The 19,344-nt window shown below is 39.7% G+C and overlaps 1 protein-coding gene across 19 annotated transcripts in view; it reads right to left on the reverse strand.

Moving 5' to 3' along the window:
• afdna (afadin, adherens junction formation factor a) overlaps window positions 1–19,344 on the reverse strand; it is a 98,595-nt gene that overhangs the window by 22,836 nt on the left and 56,415 nt on the right. For 13 of the 19 annotated variants that reach the window (XM_057353641.1, XM_057353629.1, XM_057353633.1 and 10 more), the window contains 12 exons: window positions 16,226–16,295; window positions 16,044–16,147; window positions 14,534–14,589; window positions 13,745–13,950; window positions 12,576–12,596; window positions 11,514–11,659; window positions 9,744–9,838; window positions 8,821–9,086; window positions 7,856–7,999; window positions 7,460–7,658; window positions 6,536–6,639; window positions 5,118–5,198 (listed from right to left, as the gene is read on the reverse strand). In XM_057353641.1, coding sequence (XP_057209624.1) covers window positions 5,118–5,198; window positions 6,536–6,639; window positions 7,460–7,658; window positions 7,856–7,999; window positions 8,821–9,086; window positions 9,744–9,838; window positions 11,514–11,659; window positions 12,576–12,596; window positions 13,745–13,950; window positions 14,534–14,589; window positions 16,044–16,147; window positions 16,226–16,295 — 1,492 coding nt within the window. The remainder of the gene's footprint in view (window positions 1–5,117; window positions 5,199–6,535; window positions 6,640–7,459; window positions 7,659–7,855; window positions 8,000–8,820; window positions 9,087–9,743; window positions 9,839–11,513; window positions 11,660–12,575; window positions 12,597–13,744; window positions 13,951–14,533; window positions 14,590–16,043; window positions 16,148–16,225; window positions 16,296–19,344) is intronic. The other 6 variants (XM_057353646.1, XM_057353642.1, XM_057353634.1 and 3 more) reach the window with 1 other exon arrangement.

Genomic DNA, 19,344 nt, shown 5'->3' on the forward strand with positions numbered 1-19,344 from the left:
TGGATGCGATTAATCACATTTAGGGATTTGACAGCCCAACTTAAAACAAGAAAAATTATCTGCCAATGGTGTAGGAAAATAATGTATTCTCCCTTTGAATCAAGTTAAGTTTTCTTACCCCACTGGAAGATATTTTTTCCTTATTTTAAGCATAAACTCACTTCATTTTTTATAATTGTTTCATTTTTTCTGCAAACAAGATATAACACGAAGTCGTTTTTGCATCTAAAGTAAATGTATTTTAATTTAAAGAAGTACTAAGCGAGAAATTCCTTTTTGCAGTGTGTTAAAAAAAAAAAATCCACAGCTCCCTGTTAAAGGTTTGTGGTTGTTGATGTAATTGACAAATTAAGACCGAAGGTTCGTCAGTAGCTGCACATGTGAGTGGCATTTGTCAACAGCCGAAGGGAGAAAAAGCGCCTGACCTTTGACCAGAAACAAGGACCTCACAGTGCACTACACAAACAGAAAAAAAACCCATTCATCCACGCGGCAGAAACCTGACCCGCCACCATCATTTCCTGCCCTGTTTAATCACCCACAACAAGCAATAACAGTCCAGCAGTCTGGAAAAGCAGAAGTTTGCTGTCGTCCTTACAGTCAAGTCTAGACGGGTGGAAGACAGACGGCCTGCTGAGGCTGTCGGCTAATGATGGGTGCAAAATATCATGACTAACACAAGAGGCTTTCAGTAATGATCAGCTCTGAGCCGACGCTCTTCATCACGTCTGTGTGACCTCCGTTCTGACTCTAATGATCTGCAGATTCTGGACTGCTTGCTTCAGTTAAGAAAGACCAAACAAAGAGGTCTGTCTTCCTTCACGCTCCTCTGACAGCGCGTTGAGAGGACGGCTCTGTTTCTTAACTTTTGAATCTTTCGCTGTGAATGTACAGAAATACATCACAACATGAGTCATGACTTCATTTTAAGGTAGTCAATGGTGACCAAGAACTGTTTGGTTACAAGCATTCTTCCAAATATCTTTCTCTGTGTTCAACAGCACAAATAAATGTATACAGATTTCGACTCGAGGGCGAGTAAATGAAGACAGAACTTTTGATATAATACACACAAGTAAAAAAAGAGGGTCACATTTGGTGTTATTCATGTTATTCTTATTCTTATTATTTTCAAGAATATTTTATTAATAATATGAATTAGATCAGGTCCTATCGGTATCGCTTTACAATAAGGTGCTATTTGTTAACAATTCATTTACGCATTAGCTAACATGAACTAACAATGAACAATACTTCTAAAGCATTTATTAACATTAATTCATGTTAATTTCAGCATTTACTAATACATTATTTAAATCATATGTTGTCACTGTTAACATTAGTTAACGCACCATGAACTAACATGAATAACTGCATTGACATTAACGAGGGTTAATAAATGCTGGAAAACTTTTTAATTGTTAGCTAATGCATTTACTGATGTTAACTAATAGCACCTTATTGTAAAGTGTTGCCACACAAATATAATTGTGTCGATAATATAATATTGAATTCTCTTATTACAAAAATACGTTTTGTTTTATTTGACTTGACGGATCAAAAGGTTTTTAAGATCATGAAAATCATTTCACATGTAACAATATCTTGAAGTTGTACTAACCCGTTTTACTAACCTAACATGTCTTAAACTAGCGCATCTCCTTATATGCATTACATCTTAGAAAACCTGTAAAAGTACAATTAAGGCCACAATTCTCTGCTCTTTCCCTGGACTTGCATGAGTCAAATACAGAAAGTAAAAAAAAGGTCGTGATGAACGCAAGCTGACAGTCTGAAACATCTCCTGTCAGGTTTCGTTTTGCTTGAAAAAACTCTTCAGAGCAGCTGCACTCACACCTGTCGAAAGATCCCATCCTGAACCACTAGGAAGTTCAAAACATCAAGTGCCCGGAGTGCAAATGTAAAAGCGACGTGTATCTCCAGAATCCTTGGAGGTGAAATGCGGTAACAGGCGTAAACAGATCATAACATGCCAGTGAAACCCGGAGGATGTTGAACAATTTTGCAGCACTGACATGGAAATATGTCACAGCAGGTGACCACAACATATCACCACATAAATCACTTCCAATGACAAACACAGCCATGTTAAAACACGGTAACCCGGAGACTAAACTCAGATTTTGTTCTACACTCTCAGGTCTTCAGGATGGGAGCCACATCCTTCTATTGTTGTTGTTGTTGTATATGAGATCAGAAGCCCACAGAGAAGGAAGCACTACTGTGCTCCACGCCAGTACAAAAACAGACAAAAAGTACGTTTACATTGTTTCACGAATGTGGATTATTAGATAAACCGGTACAAAGACCTCAAAGGTGCAGGTTCTTGTACAGTAGCGGACGCTAATGTTTCCAAGAAAGGATCAAGAAACACGCAAAAACTTCAGGTGGGCTCCAACGCCTTCGTGAAGTGCGAGAGGTCAGGATTTCCCCTCGTTCTTCCGTCTGAAACTCAACACCGTCCCAACAGAGCTGTTATCCCACAAACATCTGCAGTCTGAGCAGATCGAGCCCTGGAACAGAAGCAGCTGGACTGACCGCGATGGATTGTTTGTAGCGAGTTGTGACGGGTTACAGACATCAGGATACACAGAGAACTCAATGTTCGGAGCTCGAGATCATTAACCCCTGTAACCCTGACTACAAGATAAAACTGAACACACTTTAAGTACGATACTACACTTCATCTGTTTATTTGCCGATGTTGTGCGTGTCAGAATGTTTGTCGTGTTTTAAATGTACAGAAAAATCCTTTTCTTTTCTTTTGTCCAAAATATCTTTATAGATTGATACTTCACTCATCATTTATTCACCCCCGTGTCGTTCTAAACCCGTGTATGTCTTTTTCTTTTGTGGAACACAAAAGAAGATATTTTGAGAAATGTCTAAGGAATGATATGAGGGTGAGTAAAAGTGTTCATTTTTGGGTGAACTATCACTTATGTTTACTGTACCTACGAAGCAACACATTACATTCAGCCTTGCTTTCAGATAACGTATCTTCAGTTTAAGTACAAGCCGATTTAGTCACTTGGTTATACTTAGAACAAATGGAAAAATCTGCCTATACAACAAAAAAAACCTTTTATTAAGGATTCGTTCTCTCTACAAGCAAGGCTGAATATTTTAAAATCTTCTAAAAAAAATGTAACTGAAGTTTTTACGTTTAAAACTTAATTATTTTGTACAGTGAGATTTGACACCAAACATCTTCCATATGTGTCATGTGCACACGTTCGTGCAGTTGGTCGCATGACTTTATTTACATTGGCAAAAACTCAACACATCAACTAATACAATACACACAGAAGTAAAGTGTCAGCAGACGTCCACGTCCTTAATTTGTTTCTATAGTCATAACATACAACATTCTGAATTAAAAATGCTTGCCGAGCCCTAACCACATGTTAACAGAACAAAAATCTGTCTCATTTGGGCACTAAAACCCATTTATCTATCTATCAACATTTCATTTACACTCATACAACACACACACACAATGTCAAGCGGTTGCTTACCGGGTCTTTTCTCCCGACCACAGAAAACCACATGGTGCCGTGTTTCTTGAGTGTGCGAGACCTAAAATGCCAACTAACACTCCAGAAACTTCCAAAAAACTCTTTGAAAGCAGGCAGGTCTATTGAGAAGCGAGTCCTGGACTACATGCTACACCTCCACATGCCGAATTTTACAATCCTGAGTGGAAAATACCACAACGTGACTGTTAAATAACTCCTCCAGACGCAAGAATCTCCCGCAAACACTTTAGGTAAACTTTTACCGCTGCTTCCCAGTTCACTCCACACCGGTAAGACCTTCCCTCGTCTTTAGATCCTCCTCTGCTCTCCCAGAGCGTGCCGCACCCCTCCCACCTCTGTTTCCCAGCCTCCTTCCCTTCTTTTTCCCTCCCTTCCACCTCCAGCACAGATGAAAATAGAAGTTATGGGAGGGTTTGATGTGAAATGCTGTCCTCGTTCTCCTCCTACAAATACACCTCCAGTCAGATCTGGAGAGATAAAGACGGTTGCTCTGCCTTGGAAAGCAAAGGAAAATGCGACTGAAACGTCGTCTAACAAGTGACTATTTTGCAAAACCATCCGCTCCACAAACAAATCCCACCTAACTTTTTACACGCAGAGCAAACATGCAAATGTTCTAGTGATATAGTTAACAAAATAAACAAAAGAACTTGACAAGTTTAAACATTAACCAACACAGACCTTTCTCAAAAAATGCATGCGAACATTTCATAATTGAACACTTTAAAGGATTAGTTCACATTCTAAATGAAAATACTGTCATCATTTAATCACCCTGTTGTTATTTTAAACCTGTGTGATTTTCTTTCTTCTGCAAAACACAAAAGAAGATATTTTGAAAAATGTCGGTAACCAAAAACCGTTGGTCCCCATTGACTTCTATGTATGGACACAAAACCAATGCAAGTCAATGGGGACCGACGGTTTTCTGTTACCAACATTCTTCAAAATATCTTCTTTTGTGTTCTGCACAGGAAAGAAAGTCATACAGGTTTGAAATGACAAGAGGGCGTGTAAACAATGACAGAACTTTCATTTTAAAGGTGAACTATCCCTTTAAAAGTTCTGTCTCTCCATTATCATCATTTGTAGAACAGGTGATAAAACAGGATTTTTTCTATCCTGACAAAAGGACATCAGACGGAAACAGACATGATTTGGTTATGACTTCATTCTGAATTTGCATGTTTGCAAGTCGTGACTGAATCTGAAAATGTCCACCTGAAGGCACATCCCGGATAGTGTTGTGGAAACCATATCGTCCGTTGTGATCCGAGCGCCGGGAAACTACGCCACACTTTCACTGCTCACTACAGCGGTTACACACATCACCAATATACCACAACGTTGCTTCTCAAAGTTCATCTCCAACTACTAACGTAAGGTTGCGTCAACACCCGATGCCTCCAAGGTTTCAGTGCATCCTTGACTTTCACGCAACAACTATGTACATCCTTTTATCACTTCTACGGTAGTCACATTCCCACGAGAAGGTCACAGAAGACGCATTTTTGATTTTACATCGCTTCAAAGAAAACAAATATAATCGTCTCTTACCTTGGCTGCCACGATACTGAGTCCCATTCCATTGTGTTTCTTCAAAGTCACCGTCACTATTTCCGGTTCCTTCCGCATTGGCTGTGGAGAGAGAGAAGGCAGGTGAGTTACTTGAGAGATAAGGATTTCCCGAGCTGCACGCGCGAGAGCTTTCTGCGAGCTGCGTCTGGTGCTTGTTCCTGGAGTAAACTGAGGGATGAGGAGGAGGGGGTGGTGGATGGGGAATTAGGGAGGTTCTACCGCTGCTGGTTCTCAGAGAACAAGCAACCGCAAAGAGGAACGGCGGGCGCTGGAGATGAGTCAAGAATGAAAGCCACATGCCTCGGCTCCAGAGCGCGTCGGGCCTCAGCGGACTCGCTTACGCACGGGTCGGGTCTGAGAGAGAGAGAGAGCTTCCCACAGAGAGGCAATGTGCCATCGATTCTCCTTTAGTGAACCTCACTGCATAGACGCTGAACATGGCTATGGGTCACAAATACATATCGGATACAATAAGCCCAGTTACGTGTATGAAGTCAACAGAATGAAATAAGGAATCCTTGTGTTAGTTTTAAAGAAAGCGCTGTGCTTTTATGACACTGAAACACAGAAGGAAAGAGCTGTGGGCGTGGGGCGGGTCGCTGGGTTTGGCACAGGACCAGACCGCATTAGAGACCCGAGACTGTTTGGCATTTAAATTGGCTCTGAGCTCTGACTCTATGTGTTGTGGGATTGACAAATATTAAGTAAAAAAAAAAAACAAGATTATGACGTACAGCAAAATCCACTTGAATATAAAAATATGAGAGGCATTGAAAATAACAGAGGAAGGGAGCGTTTAGAGGCTTTGTGTGTTTAGGGCGAGGAAAAGGATATTATTTACAGTCAGCCCCTTAGGCACTATGGTTAAATAATACTCTCTGTGGGTAAAAACACTAACACTATGTCCAAATAATATAAATATTTAAAGGAACAGTTCACAAAAAAAAATGTAAACCATGAAAACCAAAATTGAGCCACCGTTGACTATCACAGTAGAAAAAAAGGCTTTTTCATTTTTCCTACTATGGTTGTCAATGGTGGCCAAGAACTGTTTGGTTACAAGCATTCTTCCAAATATCTTTCTCTGTGTTCATCGAAGACATTTAAACAGATCTGGAACAACTGGAGAGTGAGAAAATGAAGACAGAATTTTTATTTTTGGGTGAACTTTCACTTTAAGTATGCGTCTATACGTCAGAGCATATAGCCTTGTGGTTAGTGCTCCGACATATGGCGCTGACATCCAGAGACCCGAGTTTGAGGCCCGGCTCGTAGTCCTTTCCCGATCTCACCCCCCTCTCTCTCACCCACTTCGCTTTCTGTCCTCTCACTGTTACTGTACAAATAAAGGCAAAAACACCAAAAATAAATCTTTATTTAAAATTGTTATTACTTACCAGTTCTGAAGTGTCAGCTGAGAAGTGACTGTCACAATCGGCACCTTCGAAATAGATGGTCCAGGTCCCAGGAGAACGTGGATTAGGGGTCAACCTACAGAAACCTGGAGGAGAACCAGCAGATCAGAACGGAAAATTCAAAAGAAAAAAACTTAAATCAACTCTCTTTAGGCCTCTCCCGGTCTCAAACCTACAAACACTCCCTCTCTCGATCACTCGCTTCCTGTTTCTTTTGGTCACTCATTTTTTTTCTCTGTCACTCTCCAGTTTATTGTGGTCACTCTCTCTCTCTCTCTCTCTTTATTCCTGTCACATGCTGTTTCTTTATGTCACTCGCTCTTTTTTTCTCTAAGCCAACTCTGTCACTTGCTCTCTCTCTCTCCCTCTCAACTCTTTCTCCATCATTCACATACTACATTCTCAGTTTTTCTCGGTCACCCGTTGTGTCTCGCTCAGTCCGCTCTTTGTCTGTCTCACTAGACTTTTATTTGACTTTCACTTTTACAAAGCAAAGGAATCTCTAACAGTTTTTGAAGTAATATGGTGTCATGCAGGAACTTAGTGTTCTGTTATGGAAAATGAACTTCACTTTGTACGATTCATTTTTGTACTTCACTTTTGTCCTATTATTTTGTGCTATATATACGATTTTTTTGTATAGATTTAATGAGAGTATTTTATTTTGAAAATCAATTCTCTTTCTCTCCGTTTCTCTCGGTCGGTCATTCACTTGCTGCTATACAGTAAGTAAACACTAACAGGAATGGCAGCAAACACTTTTCCCACAAAACACATTCCTCTGGCATTACATCACATTAAACAAACAAACTCGCCCACCGCTCTGCTTCACCTGAAACTCAACGGTCAACATTAAATGCTTCAAAAAAGCCTTTCTAATCGCAGCAGCCCGTTTATTGTTCGTACCTCTCTGACAGAGCGGCTCCAGGAACTCCTGGAATCCGTTGGGAATGTTTCGCACCACGTCGCACGAGTAGCCGTCTTCGGGCAGCAGGAAAGGCAGCTGCAGGTCGGGGTCCTCTTCTAGCTGGACCTCCCGCCCGTCGCTACGGGCCAGTTCATCTGCCGTGTTCTCAGCCACAGCGACGACGTGATCGATCAGCTCCTGAAAAGAGCAATGAGCGCAATGTCACATAAGTTACTGTCCCCACAGTAATCTATATTTCATAAGGCTACAATCTCTTGAAAATGACACGCGTAGAGCTACTGTGGCAGTGCAGGACACCTGGTTCAGTTTTTCAGATAAGCCCCGTCAGGTCACATTTGAGAGATGGAGGAGCAGAGAGAGAGCTGTTGACTTACAGGAGGAATGTAGGGTTCATCAGGAGCGCAGTGGTAGTTGCTCAGCAGAGCGTTGAGCTGAAGAGAGTTGAGCTTGAAGCAGGTGTTGTTGATGTTTGGCACATCTTGCATGGAGTATTTGTCCATCGTGAGAAGAGTCGTTGCCTTGAGAGAGAGAGAGAGAGAGAGAGAGAGAGAGAGAGAGAGAGGGAGAGAAGGAAAATGATGTTGACCTTTCTATTTGTTTTTCAGATTTTTATGACCTGATATAATTAGGGAGATATTATTAAGGAGGAATATCTGTATTTCTTTAAATGTCATACCTGACAACTATTCAAATGAAGTGCAAAAAGCTAAAACGTTAATAGAAATAATTTGAGAAATAAAACAATAAAAAAAAATACCATACAAATAATCGAGATTACTACAAAAATAAATACAAATAAATACAAATAAAAACAAATAATTTAAACCCAAAATCTTGTTATCGAAAGGGCTTATTTGTCCACAACCAATAAGGAAAAAATGAAGTGCGAACAGATAACAGATTTTTTTACATTTACTGTATGAAAAAAAAACAGTGTTTTGCTCTCTGTAATTTAAATATAAACAGAATAAAATAAAAAATAAAAATAAAGCTTAAAATGCTGTGAAAAGCTTAAAAAGTGTATGTTATACTAAACTTGGGGGATTTCTGAAAATAAATACAGAAAAAAACTTGACAAAGACCCTTGTGGGCATGACATTCTCATGACAAGAAAAAGCTTATTAAAAATGACAAATCATTTTTTTTAATCTACATTCCTAAAAAAATATGTTTTTAAGGTTATTTTATACTTTAAAGACAGACCCCCGAGAAAAGTATTTTTTCTTTTAATTTTATCATTACATTTAACTACAAAACATAAATATCAGTAAATAATACTTGTTTTATTCTAAATTGTTGCAGGAACAATAAGTACATAAAGGCTATGTTTGTGTAGTACCTGTACGATGCGGCTGAGATGGCAGTCTGCGGCCAGCTCCAGACCCTGTTTCTCAGCCCACGCCTCGATGTGGCTGAGCTGTTGCCGCAGGATGGCGCCCCAGTAGTGGGAGCACAGACCCGAGTCAGCCTCCGTCACCAGTTTGTTAAAGAGCCACATGTTGATGAAGTGGAAGAGCTGGGAGAACAGCTGAATGGTGAGGGCAGCGTTGACACGGCAACGGCGCAGGAGAGACATGGCGCCCGTCAGCGTGTGCAGAACATCCTCTGTGACAGAAGAGGAGACAGGGTATGACATGTTAGGTTGAGATGAACTGCTTCATATCTGCTATGAGTTCATGTCTATGTTTCTGACGCTGTTTGGGGTAATTATTTATATTTATCTGATGTGTTGCTGCAGATATTTCTGTAAAACAACAAGCAGAGAACAGATTCACCAGAGAAAAAAATAATATAGTTTTGTAATAATATAATAATATAGAGACATTCTGGAATCACCAAAATAACTGAGAAACTAAGCGGTTGAGCTTTCAAACCACCACTAGGTGGACCCATCACCATTTTAAAACATTTTCATTCTGAAAGACAAGTAAATTTGATAAATAAAGACTAGGAGTAAAAAAAAGGTAAGACTTTATGTATAATGCATTATAAAGGGTTATTAAAGGATATGACGCATTATAATTGTTCACAATGTGTGTTGTAATACATTAAATGTTGTTGTAAAGAATTATAACCAAATTAATTAAAAATGCTAAGTGCTAACAATTATTCATGAGACATTACAATGCATTACAAGGTGCATTACCAGGCATAATTAATACATTAAAACTACTTTTATAATGCATTTTACATATATACTTTAAGTAAAGTGTTACCAAAAAAAAAACTTCATATGTGATGTCTGACCGTGTCTCTACTCACCTATCTTGGGCCTCTGTGGGTTCTGCTCATCTGGATCTTCCAGAAAAGCATGCATGTAATTATTCAGGTCCGACTGCAAACAATGTACCAGGTACCTGCAAAATAAAAAAAGATATTCAGTGTGTCATACATCCACAAAAAATCTCCCCTTTAATATGACCCTGAAAGAAGTTCCTGTAAAACCTTGTAGTAAAGGTCCAAAATTTGCATCCAACATTTCTGCACGTTAAAAAATAAACACGACCTCACGTCATTGCACAATGCCTCCGATATTTTCGTCCGTCATAAATTCAGAGCGGGATCGATTTTCTGCATTTTTAGCATACGTAGCAAGCATTTTGAGAGGTGTTTTGACAATTCACAGCCAATGTACAAGCGAGCGCCAAAATCATGGATGTACTGTGCGTGACGAATTTCTAGGATGACGAATATGAAAAAACACATACGAAAATGTCAGACTCAATGTGCAAAGACCTTAAATCTGAGACCTGCCAGCTTCAGAAACCGCACAGTGACACAAAAGCGCAGTGTTAAAGGAAGCGGAGGAACTCCGAGCACATTGTTTGTGCTGAGAAGCGGCCCCAGGACTGTACCCCTCTCTCTCTCTCACAGAAAACTACAGCTGGGCCAAGACAAGCCAGACCAAGAACATTCCTCACGCTCAGCACTTCCTGCTGCATGACAATAGATCCATGAACATAGTAAAACAGGGCAGGATTTCAATCCCTTTTGCATGAACGTAGAGAATTAAAATGAACCGCAGAGGGCTTTTAAAATACACCACATTGTTTTGACATGTAATGATGTGAATTTTCCGCCCTCGCTAAAAACAAATTGCTGCATGAGGAAGGAAAACTCACAGGAAGTCAAAACATATTTGATTAAAAATTAGGAGACCATTCATTCATTTCTAGATGTGGTCATTCCAGTCCGGTTTCTGTTGAATTTCAACAAAATCAAACCTCAGGAGTGACAAAGTCATCCAACAACCATGTGAAAGACTGACAGCATGACGAGACACGTGAAAACTGTGATAAAATCCAGGTTATCACATAAAAAATATTTTTAATTATTTTTAACTTTTCCTCGATACATGAACAAATCTTACTGCTGTCTTGCTTAAAAGTGAATATGAACTTGTTTTCTTCCAGTTTTCATTTTATGCAAATAAATGCAAATATAAACTACATGTTTAGATGAAATTATGGAGAAATATTGTTAGTAGTTCACAGACTATAACAAAAACAATAATTTTACCTAAATACATACTGTACATATAAACAGTAAATTCAGAAAAACTGAAAATGGTCTTTAAATTGGTCTCCTAATTTTTTCCGCGGCTGTATGTAGTCATGGACGAGGGCTTGGAAATACATTGAACATTAAATATTAACAAGATAATTGGACTAAAATGAAAGAAGATCAGAATATCTGTCTAGAAACTGTCTATAAATAAAACACTATTATGTGACAATATTGTATACTGCAATAAAAGTCCCAGCAATTTTTGTGATGTGCCTAATATCGCAATAACAAATTTGATGTATAATACTGTACCAAGCCCTATCGTAGACCAATCAGATTTCACTGATGGATGGTGCCACCCAGTGTAATGTGGTGAGAACAAAAACTGATCTACCAACAAATTCCTTTGTTGCACAATGTTGTCAGTGGTTGTATCTAGTTATGTTAAAAATAAATCTGAGGGAATTTACTGCTTAAAGCTTAATGGTGTTATGCTTGGTTAGGATACGCCATTAAAACACTCACTTGAAAGCCATCTGAACCAGGTGAGCGAGCAGGTCCTGCGCGTCCAGCGTGATGCGACTGAGATCTTTGTCTTGCTTGACGAAGTTCAGCAGTTCTGAAGCGTTGGCCATCCAGAAGGCCAGAGCTCCAGCGATGTTCTTCTGCTTCTGTAACACAAGATCGAAAGACAGAGAGGACCAGACTGGACGTTACATAGAGATAAAACCAAACAAACAAATAAAACGAAAAGAAAAGAGGGTTACAGCCATGAGAAGCACTGAGTAGCACTCCCGGGATAGACTCGTGCCCCCTGTTCAACCCGCCCCGGTCCCAACAACCAGTCACCGCGTCCAGACGGAAATAAACATGAATCAAAGAACATGTTAGGATTAGTTCAAATTTCAAGACTGAGATAAAGAAGTTCGACTGGGTGGTGGCAGTGACTGGTTGCTATGGAAACCACATCCCCACAATACAGAGATGGGATACACACTGTCCAGACTCGACTCAACTCCATCGAACTGGACCCCTGCGTATACCAGCACGCATCTATCCCAAATGATGGCGACAGCGACCCGAACCCACCCCGCCCACCCTAGATCTAGACCCCTCCCCGAAGTTTACCATACTGGCCACAGGACGCATTCAAAAACAGAATATGACGTTAACCACAGACATCAAAAATAAAAAAAGAGAATTAAAGCTTCAAAACAAAGCAAAAGAACATGGGGTAGTCTCTCATTCACACTGAAGTGCAGTAAGCAGAGGTCAAAATGAAAGATGGCTGAATTAAAATGTTGCCGCGTTCAGAGATCGTAACTGCAAGGTTTTTTTTTAGTATCACATGTTCCAGGTTGAGCCGTAATGAGGGTTATGAACGTTTGGTTTTAGAGTCCAGCTGTAAAGAGGAGGGGATTACTTAGTCGGCTTGGGTTGTTTGGTTTCTGTTATGGGAGGATAAAAAAAGGCATGAAGGACTGAGCCAAGCTGAACGCGTGAAAGTAAAGAGAGAGAGAGAGAGAGAGAGAGAGAGAGAGAGAGAGAGCGAGATTGAGACGCCTCCCTAGCAGTGTGAACTCCTACCTGATCACCTTCAGCAATCTCCTGTAGAGAAAATAGGTGTGGGGGGGAGGAGGGACAGACATCCGACAGGACAAAGAGAGAGACTGTCAACAACAGCCATGGCATGGACAGATATCACAGGCATGTAAACACATAAAACATCTACACGGATTCACACTCGCACAGAAATCATTACATCATCACACACCGGGAGGAGGGGCTGCTCGTTTAAATATGGGAGGGGAGCTTTTCAAACTACATTTTAGATGAGCAGATGTGTTTTTAAAGGGACAGTTCACCCAAAAACGGAAAGTTCTTTCATCAATTCCTCAACCTTGTGTTATTCCAAACCTGTTTGACAAAAAGATGTTTTGAAGGACGTTGGTAACCCAACAACACCGACCCCCATTGACTTCCATTGTATGGACACAAAACCACACAGACATTTCTCAATATATCTTCCTTTGTGTTTCACAGAAGAAAGAGTCATATACATGTTATGAATGACACGACGATGCATAACAATGACAGATTTTTCATTCTTGGGTGAACTGCCTCTTTAATGAAAAGAACATAGTCAAGAATCAGCTATATAAATCCTTTTGTTAAATCCTTCTGGTTTCAAACAAGCAAATACAGATTTTGATTTTTTAGGTGAACTGCTTCTATAAAATTCTAATCTTAGAAACTAAACTCCATCTAAACTCTTGAAAATGTAATAGAAAAAGGTGTTCAATCTTTGCTGTTGGCCTTTAAGATCCAACTTGGAACACCTGGGTGGGCCGCTCAAAAAATCCCACATTGGCCAAATTGGAACCTAAATAAACTAAGAGCATGTGGACCTCGTTTCTCAACTGTAAAGCTGTCAGAGGCCGTTTAACCAAGCGCTGCTGGGAAAACATGGTAAATGATTCGGGTAAAACACGGTACACACACACACAAACATAAACACAAGGGGAACACTGAGTGCAGTAGTTTAGGCATCGTTTGCCGAGGCAGTGACCTGGATCGATGAAACTGAAATGAGATTTGACACTACAACTACATAAGTGTGTCTACGAATGTAACTACACAAAAAAGTTCTCTGCATCAAGGCTACACAGACAGGCTCCTATTGTAACCAATAAAAAGGCATCAAACGACAGTAGGAGGGGCTAACTTCAAAACTAAAAAGAATGGCCGACACCCACCTGGATAACTCCTTCCATCATGCTCACCATCTTGTTGATGATGGCGATGACCTTGTGCGTGCGCTCCGAGGGGCTGATGTCTGGCCGGCACTGGCTGGACATGACGTAACGGCACGTCATGTACAGCACGTAGGTGGGCGAGAGTTTGAAATGCACAGTGGAGCTGTTGGTGTAGTTAATGATGGCGGACAGGAAGGCATCCTCGGCTGCAGGAGAGGATTGTGGGATAGGTAGAGGCAGATTTAGATGGGAAGAACATTCTTATTATATTTAATGCAATTTGCATGCAAATTGACTGTATCTGTAAATGGGAGTTGCCCTTTTTAAATAAAAATGTTCTGTGTTCTACAGTACATAAATTTAACCTTATTGTGTTATACTTTATTTTTATTTCTATGGCCATAATTATTTTTCATGGAAACACCCATTAAATTAAAATGCATATTGGTTTATACAAGGCTTGAGGTCATCAATACTTTCCATGCATTGATCTATGAGCAAACCATCAGTGCCTCCTATAAATAAATAACTGGGTGTTTTGCTTCATAAGATGCACAAAAAAAAAAACATGCAGGCTTCAAACGGGTCCTTGTTGTGCCTGTAAACAACACAGGAGAAAGCCTGCCAAAACAGTTTCAGCAGAAAACTAACGTGCATCCACGCAGGAGACGTGACACGTGATCCACGACCCAGTTAGCAGCCAACAGACCTCAAACCAGCACGGATCGATCAGCTCGCCTCTGTGTCATAACGATTAAATCAGACAGACCAGACAAATGTGCTACTCACAGTTATCCCTGAACTCGATGCTGGCCGGCAGCGTCAGCTCGGGGCCGTCCTGGGATCTGCAGGGAAAGAAGCGTCGCTCGATGAACCAGTTAATATAGGACAGATTGACACCGCTGTCTACAGAAGCCCACCGCTCCAGAGAGCCCATACCCACCCCGCCGTAAAACATCCCGACTGAGCCGGTCGTGTGTGAATGTGCGTTCTCATAAGTACTGGATTATTGATAAGACTGAAGGCAGGTAAGTAGGTCTCAGGTGTCTCGGGTTCGGATAGAAAGGGACGGGTTAGGTTACATACTGTATAAGGACCTGCTCCATACGCTGACTCCCATAGATGCGCGGAGAGGACCTCAGTGAAATCAGGTATAAACTGAACCCGTCGTTATTCATAGAGTTGTAACAGCAGAATTATGCGGAATGGATATAAAGAGGAATTTCAATGAACTAATTTATTTTTGATCTAATTTCCTTTATTAAAGATCTGAAATGATTGCAATTTAAAAAGAATCTGATGCAATTTATCATTTTGGTCCAGTTTATGAAATTTCGCGGCATCTAACGGTGAGGTTTCGTATTGCAACCAACAGCTCACTCCACCCCACCCTTTCGAAGCACAACGGTGGCTGACACAGGACTAAGATGTCGTCACTGTTTCGCTTCTTTGCCAAAGGAGATAATGTATTTACGAAATGCGCTCTGTAGAGCATTTTGTCCGTTTAGGGCTACTGTAGAAACAACATGGCAAATTCCATGTAAGGGGACCCACGGTGTATGTAGATAGAAATAGCTCATTCTAAGAAAATAAAAACATAACGCTTCATTATGTAAGGTATTTATCTTTATACACCTCTGAAGACATATGCATGTAGATTATATTGCATTTCTGTCAATAGATCCACAAAAAATGACACGCAGCACCTTTAAAAATAAAATAAAATAAAATGTATGTGCAAGTACATAATAAAATGAAGTGTTAGCTTAACATAATTATTTATAATTTGAGCTGTCGGGTACGATTTCATGGGAAATATCAGTTTGACAACATCAACCCACATAAATGAAAATTCCGTAAGTAACCTGCAGTTTTATGTTTCAAACTGAGATGGCTATGGAGAGGCAAAAGTTATAGATTGCGGCTATAATCAATATTTCTGGTCTTATTAAGCTCAGTTCACCAATGCAAGGTATTTTACAGAATAATTATTGTTTTTGTTTTATTAAAGGGGCTACTGTATAATGTAGAATTCAGAAACCCTTGTTATTAGCACCACCGGTGGCCATTAGATGAACTGCAGCCAGCAACTTACTGCTCGCCTGATGAAACCAAAGCCATGCAGGTGCAGGAAAATCACGAATACAAATTTTCTTTACTTTTACTTTTACATTTGCACATTGCTTTAAAACTATCAGCTGAAATGATTCTAAAATTTCAACAAAGTTATTCACTGGATGCAGATTTCATGTGGGTCCAACTATGGCCTTCCTCTACACAGACAGGTCTATGTTCTTACCTTCCATCGTGTCTGAAGTCCTGCTGTTCTCCTCTGATCATGGGCTTCACCAGTCCTCTCTCGCTGCCGTTTCCTGAACGCTCCATCTCCAGCTTCCCAGAGCTCTGAAATCACCAAATAACCAGTCAGACCACAAACAAACACACACGCAAACATCTAAAAGAACCAGACCGATACGATACCTTGCTTGTAGGGATCGCAGAGCCACTGTGAATGTCCCCGTGAAGGTCAAAGGTCGTCTCTTGGACGCTTCTGTGTGCATAAGAGAAACAATAAAGAGTGGGTAAAAACTGAACAGGATTTACAACCAGAAACGCTATTGGAAAAAGCAATCATCTTAGCGAATGACAGAGAAGTAAACATTATCCTTGGACAAACAGACAGACACACACACAGACACGCAATATAACCAAATGCACACGGCCGGATAAAACCTGAGCTGAACGGAAAGACAAACAAAACGGTCCACAACCTCGTAAACAAGACGCGGTCGGTCAGTTTTACCCGTGACATGTCAGACTAAATGACTGAGCAGGAATCGCACGGAAAAAAATATACACCCGCACAGTCATTTACAATTACACAAACTGAAAGTACAGACACTGTGTAATAAAATTAGAAGGCAGCGAACTGCTACCATGTTGAACAGAAGACAAACATCTGTCTCTAGCTCGACACACTTCTGTCTTCTTTCAACCCAACAATAAATACTGCTGTTTAAATGGCAAGTGTTTTCCCGTAACAGAAACATTACAAAAATACAGGATTTTCTTCTCCTTTTTAAATCGTAAAAGACATCAAGAACATAGTTTCCTTTGCAGACCAGTTATAATAGCTGAGATGCAAAAACAGCTGAAAATGTATATTTATCTACATATTTAAAGTATGATAACTTGAATGCTTTAAACTATCGTGACTTGTCATTTCACATGCAAAATAAGTCAAACATTTACAGTATATTCAGATAAACAGAACACAAAAGAAAATATTTTGAGAAATGTTTTAATGGTTTTGTTTCCATGCAATGCGAGTCAATACGGGCAAATGTTTTTTGGTTACAAACATTCTTCAAAATACCTTCTTTTGTTTTATTGGAATTAACTATGCTTTTAGAAGAAAAGATGTTAAAACAATGTCGCATATGGTCCCTGTAATAAAAGTATCGTTTTTCTATATTTTCTACATTTGGAACAGATGGTGGACAGGAACCCTTCAACAAAAATGTACATTTTTGTAGGATTATAAAGAACATTTCATCACATTTATCTGCATGATGAATAAACATGATTTATCAAGCTTACATTCTCAGATTTGATCTGGTTGTGTATTGCAGAAATATTACAGGCCATCAGATATTAAACATCTGACCCAGTCTGATCTCTCCTATCTGCAAGCCTCGCCGTCCGGGAACGTGCACGGCTGTAATCCATCGAAACATCAGGACATCAGATTAAAGACGCGTCCGTTTACCGGCACAAACACGCTCACAGAGAGACAACATGTTTGCACATCAAATTAATGCAGGAAATGAATCTAATCAGAGTGTGGAACAGCACACGAGACATGAGGGACACACGACCTGACCTGAGATGAATGCAGTACATTCACAAGCTCTGCTACAGGATGTGCGCAAACACACACGCCACAGACATCACTAAACAGATATAAAACACAAGAGCGCTGGATGATATTTGAGCATTTTGGGATTATTGCACATATTCGTGCTTGCCTTAACAATCAACAGAAGCGTTTCCTTCTTGTGTAAGTTACTAAATCTAGACAGCTTTGCCAATGGATAATAAACCATTTTGTTTTTTCTTATGTACTTCAGAAACGTTGTAATGAAAAATAAGTGTTAATTTTTTTATTTTGTTCCAGCAATTTTGTGTACATCTTATTTGTGGGACTGTCAAACGATTAATCGCATCCAGAATAAAAGTTTGTCTTTACATAATATATGTCTGTGTATTTTGTATTCATAAAAACATACACATACCTGCAAATATTTAAGTAAAATATAAAAATGAATAAACGGTTATATATAATTTGAATTATTGGTAAATATAAATAAATACATGTAAATATTTCCTAAATATGTATACATGTATGGGTATGTGTTTATCAATACAAAATAAATATGCACAGTACACAGGCATATATTATGTAAACACAAACTTTTATTCTGGGTACGGTTAATCGCGATTCATCGTTTGACAGCCCTACTTATTTTCTGTCATTTTATTTATGGAAATAAACCAGTTCAACCAAACTGCCATTGTTGTAAAGCAGACTAAACAGAGCAAGTTAAAATAGTGACGTCTTGTTTTCCAACCTGTTTGTTTTTTTACAAAAAGGAAGAATAAAAAACAATTTTCTTTTAACAGAAATTCTTGATGTTTATTATAATATTGCTTGCAAAACCTGGCAAACAATCTAAAAAATATTAACTATATAACCCAGTGTTAAATATACGACTGGGTTCTACCAACATATATCTGAATACTGTACAACACATCTGTGTTCACTGACAGGAGTATATCGCCATAGCTCATAAAAAAAACGAAATATCAACAAAAATCTTTCATTCTCAAATCTAAATCTGTTATTTAACAACACAAGAAACCGTCATGGCTCTCAACGTTCGCATTTGAGCGTCCGTGAAATATGTAAGAAAGCTGGATCAACTCACCAGAGCACTTCCTCACTGCTCTCTTTCATGTTCCATATGTAGTTTAGTGTAGTTTGCGTGTGTGTTTGTGGTAATGTCATTACTCTCCGCCCTGTCTCTAACACTTTACCAGCGTTTCTCTGTTGACACACATTGACACACCCCTCTCCATTCCACACTGATCAGATTATAGTCTCTCTCCGCCTGTGGCTGACATAACCTTCCTTTCACCCTCCTCCAACCTCGGCCCCAACATTTCTCAGACTGAAGACTGTGTTTAAAGATGCCCGCTCTCCAAATCATCCGCTAGCAAGCCTGCGAAACCTGCCGAGGTCTTGTTGCCATGGCAGCGGAGCATCTCGCAACACGGTTGTTCAGCGTGCGAGCTGATTTACGGATACACATCAAAAACAGAGAGCAAGATCACGCACACATACTGCTGCACAAAAGATGCGTGAACATCTAAATCCTGCCATCTAACGGCCCCACAAGTGCATTACATCTAATGAGCAACAGTGGCACATCAAAGGTGGTGCATGTTGAACTTTAAAAGCATTTTTAAAGCAACACACATCCAGTTTAGTGCTATTTGATTCAAACATAATACAAACACCCTCATTTCAGTTTTGCACA

This window comes from Triplophysa rosa, linkage group LG15, assembly GCF_024868665.1.
Source record: "Triplophysa rosa linkage group LG15, Trosa_1v2, whole genome shotgun sequence".
Lineage (NCBI taxonomy): Eukaryota > Metazoa > Chordata > Actinopteri > Cypriniformes > Nemacheilidae > Triplophysa > Triplophysa rosa.